Genomic DNA, 10966 nt, shown 5'->3' with positions numbered 1-10966 from the left:
TCTGATGCTGCTTGGCCTGCTGTGTTCATCCAGCTCTACACCTTGTTGTACCATATATCACTCATTATGCAGTATTTTGATTTTGCATCTTGTTTGTATTACTGGGTCAACAAGTTTTCTTTCATTTGTATTTATTGTATTTTCACTTTTCATTTTGTTTCCAAGTTCATTCGTTTTGGTAACATGTTGAGTTTATGTTTCATTGCAGTTTGGCTGGAAGCAAAATGAGTTTGATCTGTTGGCTGCTGGAAGGTAAAACCTGTTCTGTGCTATGTCTTTCTGTTTTTGCATTATGTGTTTCTATTTTAAAAGTTATTTTTTCTGATAGACATTTATTACTGCCAGCTTGGTGTTTGAAAGATGGTCTCTTGGGAAATTATTCCTGTCAAAAATGTTTACATTTTGTTCACTTCTAATTGAAAATAACTTGCGTGTTAAAATATTTGAATGTGATTACGTGACATAGTAAGAGCACTGCTGATCTCTGTCAGATGCAGTTTAAAATAATATGCATATCTGAAGTTAACAGTTGATCTATCGCCGGTCTTTCATTCTTTAATTACTGTTTAACCAGCTTGCACATATCCCAGCACTATTGTCACTGGTACAGTACATCTCCAAACTTCAGTGATATTGTGAGATAGTAAGAACTGCCGATGCTGGAGTCTAAGATAACACAGTGTGGAGCTGGAGGAACACAGCAGGCCAGGCAGCATCAGAGGAGCAGGAAAACTGATGTTTCGGGACGGGACCCTTCTTCCTCCAGCTCCACACCGTGTTATTAAGTGATATTGTCACTGATTTTACACACTTCTTTACAGATGCTATAAAGTTAACCAGTCTGAAAAATGATAAAACATACATTGATACAGCAAGGAGGGATCTTCTCTGAATAATTTGGGGCCTTGTTTCATTAAAGGGATTATCTTGATACTAATCATAGTTATATCACTTAATGTCTAATCTTTATAGTTCCGTATCATTGGACAGTAGACCATTATACTTATAAATTTCCTTTTTGTTTAACCTGAATTTCTAATCATCCTATTCAGAACTGTTATTACACACTTCTGGAGCATGTGGGATTTGAACATCATTGTACTTCTAACTTTAACTTCTAACTAAGTTTGATAATGGCATTAGAATTGGTCAATAAAACTTACACACTTGAGCTGTAGCTTAGTGTTGATGGAAGTATCAATAGGTATAATTTGATTCTGTAGATATTGCTCATGTTTCATTATTTCCCATGGACCTAGAACTACTGCAGTTAACAACCAGGGCATCACCAATGCTAATATTTTATAGCTCCTTTAATGCAATAAAATGTTCCAAGATACTTTACAGCAGCATTATAAAACAAAATACGACACTGAGCCGCTTAAGGAGCTATTTCACCAGATGATTGGTCAGAGAGATAATTTGTAAAGGAGGAAAGTAAGATAGAGAGACAGAAAGTCGTAAGGAGGGCCTAGGCAACTGAAGGCACAGCCACCAATGCTGGAGCAATTAAAATTGAGGATGTTCAAGAATTAGGTATCGCAAATGATTGCAGAGTTGGAGGGAATTACGGAGATGAGGGGTCAAGACTTGGAAGGATATTAAACAAGCATAACTGTTTTAAAATTAATCTGTTAAGTTTGACTCGCAGCCAATGCAAGTCAGCAAGTAAAGAGGTAATGGGCAATAGCACTTGCTACAGGTTAAATCGTGGACAGCAGAGTTTTGGATGACTTCAAGTTTGCAGAGGGTAGGATGTAAGGGGCCAGCCAGAAGTATGTTGGGATAGTCGAGTTTAGAGATAACAAAGTAAAAAATGAGGCTTTAGCAGTTGACGAACTGAAACAGATAAAGTTGGGCAATGTTACAGAGGTGGAAGTGATGGTACTATATGTGGTTGTATGATCAAAGACTTTGCAAAGCTGAATGAACATGATGCTGAAAATACATGTACACTTCCTGTTTTGAGATTAACCCATTCTGTAGTATTGTCATCAGAAACCTTAACAAATTACACTCGTTTTTTTTGGGCTAAAGGTTTTCTCCCTTAGCAGCTTTTCAAAGAAAGAAAACTGTAAAGTTTGCTTGGAAGATTTTTTTTAAAATGAAGCAGAATATAGGTCTTTCTTATTAACCACGTAGCCAAGTTTTGTATCATCAGGCTTCCGTAATGAAGTTGGGAGCCTCATTACCGAAACGGTTTTCTGAGGCTCTGGAAATTTGTCACCTAAATGGAGATGTGACAAACTAGCTACGTGCTTTTTAGAGAGCCAGGAGGAGCAGGAGTGATCCCCCAAGCTCCCTAAGAGAACCTTTGGCCTCCCTCCTTCTTGCTTTTCCTTGGCTGCCCCAGTTGTCTAGCCAACCCACACTCAACCTTGAACCCTGTGCTTTTCTTCCTCCTAAATTTGACTCTCACCCACAAATTCATTCATTTGTTAAACACTGTCCTGAAAGGGGTTGAGGTGCAGCCCCTTGCTGTTAGCCTTTCTGCCTGACAGCAGGCCAGGACAATAGTCTCATGGCCTTCTGAACTGGAAATGGAAGATAACAAAGCATCTGCATGCAACATCACTCACTCTCTGCCTCCCCATAAGATGCCCTACTATCGGCGTTACATCTTATGAAAGTTACAGACTAAATCCAGATTAATATGTCTAGACTATATATTGACAGCCTCAGAGGAGCATTGACTTACATGCCATTTTTCCCGTTGCCCACACTAGCCCTGCTGAATGACATCTTTGAATAAAACTGTCAGATTGTGTTAATTCAAGGATAATTTTGCATAGACTTTTAGAGATAGTTAAGATTCCTGAAATTAATTTTGTAATACATCTTGCAGTCAGCAGAGGGAGAAGGTTTCCAAATTTTTCATCAGGATTTGATTAACACAATAAAAACTGAAAGAACTGTGGATGCTATAAATCAGGAACAAAAACAGAACTTGCTGGAAAAGCTCAGCAGGTCTGGCAGCATCTGTGAAGGGAAATCAGGGTTAATATTTAGGGTCCAGTGATCCTTCCATTCCAAGAGTCACCGGACTCAAAACGTTAACTCTGATTTCTCTTCACAGATGCTGCTAGACCTGCTGAGCTTTTCCAACAACTTCTGTTTTTGTTTTTGATTTAACACAGTTTCAGAAATGATGGAGGGATTTTTGAACTGAGTTTTTAACTGTGAACTTTGAATTTTCGTTTTGTTTACCTCACAAATATGTTTGTGGGTACACACTTTTTAATTTGATGTTTAGTCTTGCAGGTCATCTGATAGAGTGTGGAGCCCAGTCTACAGGTGGAGTATTTACTGATTGGCACCGAGTTCCTGACTGGTATTAAACCAATCTTTATATTTACCTCTTTCAAAACAAAAATCAGCAACTCGTTTCTTGATTTAAATATATGTGTAATGTCTTTACAATTATTCATGCTAATCCTAGACATTTTAGCTAAAAATGCTATATTTGTCTTTCTGACTGCTGCCTTGCTTGTTTCTAGATTGCATAAATGAACCAATGTAAATTTAATAGAAACTAGTTTTTAGATGTAATTATACACTGGAGTATATTTTGGCTTATTTAATAACTTGAAAAGGAATTTAGTATGTAACTGTGTTACAAATATGAAATTTTATAAGGTTATTATGTTTTGGTACTGTTTAATTCAGGGTAAAATGGAGGAATGGGGGTCATGTGATCTTTTCTGTCTTCTTCCCAGCAACAAGCATTTTTTTAAAGGGACCCGGTTTGTTTTACTGAGAGGAAAATAGACGATGGAAAGAGCATTTTTGATCAATATAGGTGGACAGAGGTTTCAAAAGGTCCTCCTCATGCATCCTAAAACACCCCTAAAATCAATACGCCCACAACCCCCACATGCCAAGGTATGCTCCCAAAACATCCCCACGTGGTTTTTCATGCTCACCTTGGCGAAGTTGTGCTCTCCAAATACATTCCATTCCAGTTACATCCTTCGTAGAAACATAGAAAACTGGAATATTAATACGCCAATCAGCCCTCAAACTTGGTCCACAATTCAACATGATCATGTACCCTGATGATGCACAGTACCTTGCTCATGCTTAAAAAAAATTCCCCCAAGCACTCTCCACAGTCCCTCATGCCTACGTGTGACAGGCTATGATCATCAAACAACACTGTTGACCCTTCTTAACCTTGCTAAGGTATACTCCTCCAAACAGCAAAGCATGGCCCTTCTTCTCCATGCCAAGGTATGTCCCTCTTCCCACCCTACATGACCCCTCATCACCATACCATGATAAGATACTTTTATGCCAATTTACCCACTATGCACTGTGTAGATGCATGAATCCTAGAGTGCCCAAGGGATGTGTAAAACAAAGCTTTTAAAATTATTCATAAGTCTGCGCCAAGTTAAAGCCATTTTTTTAAAAAAGCTCCATTCATTGCTCCCAATGCAAGTGTCAATCTCCAGACCCTTTAAAGACTTATTATGTCTTTTTGGCTGACAGTCTGGATAACTGTTAGCCTTTCAGAATAGCTGTGCCCTGCAAGATAGAAAAGGAGGGAAAGAACAAAGAGGATGAACAAGTCCCACCTCGAAATGCTGTCTTTATTATTTATTGTCTAAATTAACCCACACTCTGACTGAAGAGACCAGATTTGTGAAGATTTGAATGATTTTGGAACAGTTGCCTAGCTTGCATTAAAGGAGGAAAACTCAGGGGAACCCTCCTCATGAAAGTCAGTCGTAGGAAAGGTAAAGGGAAGAAGGCTATCGGAAGTGGAAAATTGCTTTGGACTGATTCTGGGAAAATTAAGTGTCGGCTGAAGGGACAAAGTATAACCATGGTGGAGGAAGTTTGGTCATTTTAAAGGTGGAATGGGGAAACCTTTCTTTAGTTGTAAGTATAAATTGCCTATAAAAAAGTATTTTGTCACTGTTGCTTTTAGTTTGTTGATCAGTCTTAAAATTTGAAATCTTGTTATGAGATCTTTTAAATAAGTCACTGGAATTCAAAAGTGTTTTTTAACAGTTATCAGTCTTCTCAGAATCCATAACAAATGTGAGAATCCCTAATTTGGTTTAAATCAGGCTTTGCTATTAATATCAGAGATAGTAAGAACTGCCGATGCTGTAGTCAGGGATAACACAATGTGGAGCTGGAGGAGCACAGTGGGCCGGGCAGCATCAGAGGAGCAGGAAAGTTGACGTTTCATGTCGAGACTCCTCTTCAGAGAGAAGATGGACAGGTTGTGTCAGATCAAGGAGACTGGGTGAGAGGGAGGGTTGGTCATTGGATGAGGCTGGGGGTGGGATGATGTTGAAACTGGTAAAGTCCACATATTGGTGAGACCAAGTGGAGGCTCGGAGACCGCTTTGTAGAGCACCTGCGCTCTGTTCGCGACAAACGACAATGCCTTCCAGTCGCAAACCATTTCAACTCCCCCTCCCACTGCCTGGATGACATGTCCATCCTGGGCCTCCTCCAGTGTCACAATGATGCCACCCGGAAACTGGAGGAGCAGCATCTCATATTCCGCCTTGGGAGCCTACAACCCACATTATGGACTTTACCAGTTTCAAAATCTCCCCACCTCCAACCTCATCCCATGACCAACCCTGCCTCTCATCCCCGCCTCCTTGACCTGACACAACCTGTCCATCTTCTCTCCCACCTATCCGCTGCTCCCACGTCACTGACCAATCCCCACCACTGCCTACCTGCACCCACCTATCACCATTCTACCTACCTTCCCCAGGCCCACCCCTCCTCTCTCTATTTATGTCAGATGTTCCTTCCCCCTCTCCCATTTTTGAAGAAGGGCCCCGACCCGAAACGTCAACTTTCTTGCTCCTCTGATGCTGCCTGGCCCACTGTGCTCCTCCAGCTCCACACTTTGCTATTAACATGTAAGAATGTAATTTTTATGACTGTCTTTGTAATTGTGACCATTTTTGACCACCTTCTATCACTTCTGCTCACCTGATTCTTAATGTTTGATCTATCCTACATTGTATAATGAACAAGAAACTATAGGAGGAATCTAACCTTTTGTGATGAATAGTATTACTGGTGTGTCAATGCTTATACTTTGCAGATCTAAGCACAAAAACACAAGCGTCATTGTCTTTGGTAGTCTCAAAAAAGTTTAAAATTGCTAAAACCCAGCAATATTCCAGATTCTGGAAATGCTACATACTTAAAACAGAATGTTTTGGGGAATAGAAGGGTGAAACTGTTAAATATATGGGATGCTGTGTTGAACTACTGAGATCAAGAAGATCCCACGCTGGATTCCAGTGCCTGGAAATTCCATACGTGTTGTTCCCGTGAGAGATCGGTAGACTCCTTGAGAACTGGCATAGGCTACTAAAAGTGGCCTTTTCTTGAGTGGTCTGACAATCTGCTGCAGAAGTTGTGGCAGCAGATTAATGGAATTAAGCTGCTTTCAGTTAAGAAAGTAGCAAGGTAGCTATAATTGCCCACATTGTTGCAAAAATACACCTACATCGATATCACTTGAGAGCATGAACGGGCTGGTTTTGATACCCAGATATCAAAGACTCAGTGCTTGGGTTCAAACTTGAACGGTGATCACTGTCTGAGCTACCAAAGAATTGCACTGCTTGTGGAGCTTGACTTGAGCTTCTGTCTGAAAGGAAAGCCAAAAAGTAAATGTGAAAGATTATAGATCAGAATCAGAACAGTAATGAAGTGTAAACACTCAGATTTTGAGGGAATAGCATTCAACCTATCATTCTCATCAGGATCTGGTCATTTTAAAAAATCTGTTCTAAACTAATCTTCTGGTAAGAAAGATATGGAGTCCCTTTTTGAATTGTATGGTTTATTCAATTTGTGAATATGTTAATTTTTTTTACAAGTTCATGGTTTTTTAATGAGATAGTACTGCTTGTTTAACTTGAATAAAAGCTGCTAATCTGTTTAAATCCATGTCACATCCATTTTTCAGGGATAACATTGGTTTTCCAGTGGTTGAGTGTTCCTCTGATGGAAGTTTTGTCCTTTCTAAACCACCTAAAACTGGAGGATTGGTTTCATTTGGTACTGTTGCCGAGCAGCTTGTTTATGAAATCGGTGATCCCCGGCGTTACCAATTGCCTGATGTCATCTGTGATTTCTCCCAGGTCACCCTATCTGAAGTGCCAGGTCTGCTATTTCTATCACTATTTCCATGTACACAGAACTAACTATATTTTAAATTGATATCATTTCAGTCTACAAATATTCATTTAAAATTGTGATTTGTGCATAAAAGATCCTCATATCATGAAAACATGGAAAAAGTGCTTATTTCAAGTTTTAATATATCTATACACAGAGATGAGTTTTGGCATTTACAACTTTATTTCATTTGGGCAAAACTCCACAGCATAAAAGCTCCAGCAGCTAGTGATTCTAAAGACATTAAAAAGTTCATTTTTTTAAAACATCGTAATTAAAAACTGAAGGAATGAGACTGCACACTTGTAGTAGTTCATTTTTTAGCTCCAGAGACATTGTTTGACAGTAATGAACAAGTATCGTGCCATCAAAAAGCATTCTTGGACTGAAACGTATAGTCTTAACCTTCGGTGAGTTGTTTAGTTAATATCTACCATATGATATTTAATACATTTGACTGGTGCATCAAGACAACATACTATTTCATCAAGCTAACAGCAAAACAATATACTTTGTACTATAATATGTTGACTTTTGTACTTGGCCTTACCTGGAACTGCTGTATGGTATACACATAGCCTTAACATTGTTTTGACAAGAAGATCTGGACCATTAAATGTCTGCACTATGTGGATGCTTGCCACTTCAGCAGTATAGAAGGTACTTTTTAATGGTTGGCTTTGCAGTTACATTAACAGATACAGAAGCAGTTTGACCACTCATCATCATGACTGGTGATATTGTGTACATAGGGTATATGGCACAAAAACAGATCATTCAGCCCAACCAGTCTATGCCAATGTGACTTAGAAGGGAGGTTATAAAACAAATTGATGCATTTAAAGCCAAATTCAAATGTTTTTATTTTGAGTGTTTTTTTGATAGGTTTTACTTTGTATGTCTGTACTTTTTGATGGGATAAGTCTGCCAGTTTAGAAAACCTTCCTCTGTTAATTTTTTTAAGAAAATGTACATAAGTACAATATTGTTAAGAAGGTGCAGTGAGATTGATACTGTGATAGTGGGAGAGGGGAATGACCAACGTTAGGTTGCCACACTGAAATATAGTCCTTTTGGTAAAGGAGAGTCACAGGACCTATTTACCAGGCTCCAGCAAGAGGGTTGTGATGGCAGGATTTTTTGAAAATATGCAACATGGCTTTTGGTCCAGGTTTGTACACCAACTGCCCATGAGTGGATGGAAATTCTAGCTCAAAATTCTTTTCCCATTCACCTAATTTTCTCTGTTTCTTTGGGAGGTTTCAATCCTTCTCTGTGGAGGGCTTAATTCAGGAAAAATCAAAATATTGCGAATATATATTATGGAGAACCTTCTGAATATGAGCATTTAACAGCTTAACTTCCTGTTGTGACAATTTTCATAGTACTTTATATGTCAAAATTTAATTTATAATTAGAATTATGTAAACATAATGAGAATTTCCAATGTAAACACTTCTCTGTCATTGTGTTGATGCAGGACTCCCAGCAGGAGTATCTCTCAGCTCTCAACTTTTTGACCTCTTCAATTTTAACCCCTGTTCCTTCATTGATGGTCTAGTCGCTAACTGCTGCTCAAATAGTGTCCTAACTCGATGAGCTATCTTTCTGTTGCCTCACTCCGATCTCTCAACCTCAACCAACCGCCAACCCCCAGTCCCAACTTCAACATTTTCATGATCCTTCCCAGCTCTTTTATCCACATGCCTTCTCCATGAGCAATGTCATGAGAGCTCTACGATCAACAAATATATTAACATTGATAGTAAGTCAGTTGAATCATCATCCCATTTCCTGTGGTTAACAAGCTCTAAACTATGAGTAGGCTGTAATTATTTTAGATGCAGCCAGCTGCTGTGGATAATTAAACGAATAAACAGTACGATAAGAGCTGCATGTTCCACTTTTCAACCGACCAGGTGAAGTCTGTTTTGGATCTGAACTACAATTGAACCCTCTGCTTCTTAATGAACGAGTTCATAGCATTTAAACTCTCGCTGAACTTCTACACGAACTTTTCTATTTACATGCTGTCAAAATAACTAAGTGGGAAAAATGCAGAAGTTTTGTTTTAACAAATGGCACTCAGATAATGAAGCAAAATGTGCTCTTATTTGGGAAATTATTGCTGTTTACTGTGAGCTGTTACCAATGTAAATGTTTGCTTAAGCAGCACTGTAAGCATTTAATATGCATTTAACACTATTTTGTTCTCTGAAATCGGTGAAAAACTTGATATTTTTGTAACTGTAAACATCAACTTGTAGCAAAATTCTGATACTTTAAGACTGTGATAGATCAATCACTTGTCTTTGCATCTCCATGGAAAGATTTAAGAGGGGAAAATAAGTATTAAATGTTATTAGACCTAATACAATGAGGTTGTATCATGACTCTCATATAATGAAAAAGTAGTTTCAGCTGTTAATATGACTCCAAAGTTTGGCCCTTGCCTGATTCAAGGGAATTGTAACAGCAAATGCTGTGAAATCCTACCAGTGGAAGTCTTTGCCCAGATTGACCTGACATTACTTCAATATATCTTCAGTGGTGGTTCAAATCATGCATAAAGGTACCTATCGCTTTTTGGTTCTATTGGATACATGATAAAGCTACCTAGAGCTATAGGAACAGGAACAAGGCATTTTGTTCCTCCATGTGAGGAAAAAAAATCAATGATCTATGATCAAATTCCAAAAATCAACCTTTGTTCATTTCCCTTAAAAGCTTGAGATAACAAAAATCAATTGATCTAATGTGAGTTGTTCTTTGATCAAGAAAATTCCAAACTCCAACCCCACTTCATGTCTGAAATTGCCTCTTAATTTCCTTCTTGAAAGGTTTGACTTTTTAAAGAATGCCCTCTCAAACTAGTCTCTTCACCATGCACCCAATCCGATGGAGCTGAGGAAGACATAATGACAGTGTAAACCTTACATTTGTATTCTGAACACAATTAAAGTATACAAATGTGAATCAGAGTTCTTCATATTATGTTTGCTCTCAGGCAGTTTAAACAAGATATTTAAGCTGTGCCTGCAGTTACTGATTTCAGACCAAGAAGTACAATATGACTATAACTTTAGGTACAACAATGTTTGCACCTCTTCCTAGTTCCAAGATTAAGTTGTGATTTCCTTTTCTACTTGTGTAGGCTTATTACTTGTCTTTCAAAATGTAAATTGGCCATCTGAGTTAAAGGAAACTTAGCATTTATTAAATCCTTCATACTAATCACGTGAGGAAGTATATAGTCCTTAGTCTTTTTTTCATTTATGGGCATATTTACTTGTAAAAACTTGCTAAGTTCTGTAAAACTTGTGTGCAAACATATTATAAAATATATTTTTATTTATATGACAAAATCCATTCAAATTGTTTTCCTATGATGCTGTGCCAGAACTGAAGCAAACTGCTTTTGCTGTTGTTTGCAGATGTAGAAGGTGGAGCAGTACGTGTTCAGGGAGCAAGGGGATTGCCTCCATCTGACAATTACAAGGTGCTGTGAAAGTCATTGCATGCAAGTATTAAACAAAATGTATGGGGGAGGAGCAGTTACAAACATATCAGTTTTGTTCTATAATGCAAATTACATATATAAATAATATAGGAGAAATGATGATCTACTGGTATTATAGCTATACTATTAATACAGAGAAAAAAACCCGAAAGAGCTGCAGGTGCTGTAAATCAGGAACAAAAGCAAAGTTGCTGGAAAAACCCAGCAGGTCTGGCAGCATCTGTGAAGGAAAAATTAGAGTTAACATTTCGGGTCTGGTGACCTTCCCCAGTTCTG

The 10966-nt window shown here is 38.3% G+C and overlaps 1 protein-coding gene across 1 annotated transcript in view; it reads left to right on the top strand.

The window, feature by feature from the left end:
- The window catches only part of lratb.1 (lecithin retinol acyltransferase b, tandem duplicate 1), a 143515-nt gene that overhangs the window by 54261 nt on the left and 78288 nt on the right, over window positions 1–10966 (top strand). The window contains exons 7-10 of the mRNA XM_048595805.1: window positions 209–252; window positions 3254–3331; window positions 6959–7155; window positions 10605–10669. Coding sequence (XP_048451762.1) covers window positions 209–252; window positions 3254–3331; window positions 6959–7155; window positions 10605–10669 — 384 coding nt within the window. The remainder of the gene's footprint in view (window positions 1–208; window positions 253–3253; window positions 3332–6958; window positions 7156–10604; window positions 10670–10966) is intronic.

The sequence above is a fragment of the Rhincodon typus genome, chromosome 1 (assembly GCF_021869965.1).
Source record: "Rhincodon typus isolate 14 chromosome 1, sRhiTyp1.1, whole genome shotgun sequence".
Classification (NCBI taxonomy): Eukaryota; Metazoa; Chordata; class Chondrichthyes; order Orectolobiformes; family Rhincodontidae; genus Rhincodon; species Rhincodon typus.
Note: the sequence above shows the minus strand (reverse complement) of the source record. Positions and strands in the feature narration are given on the sequence as shown.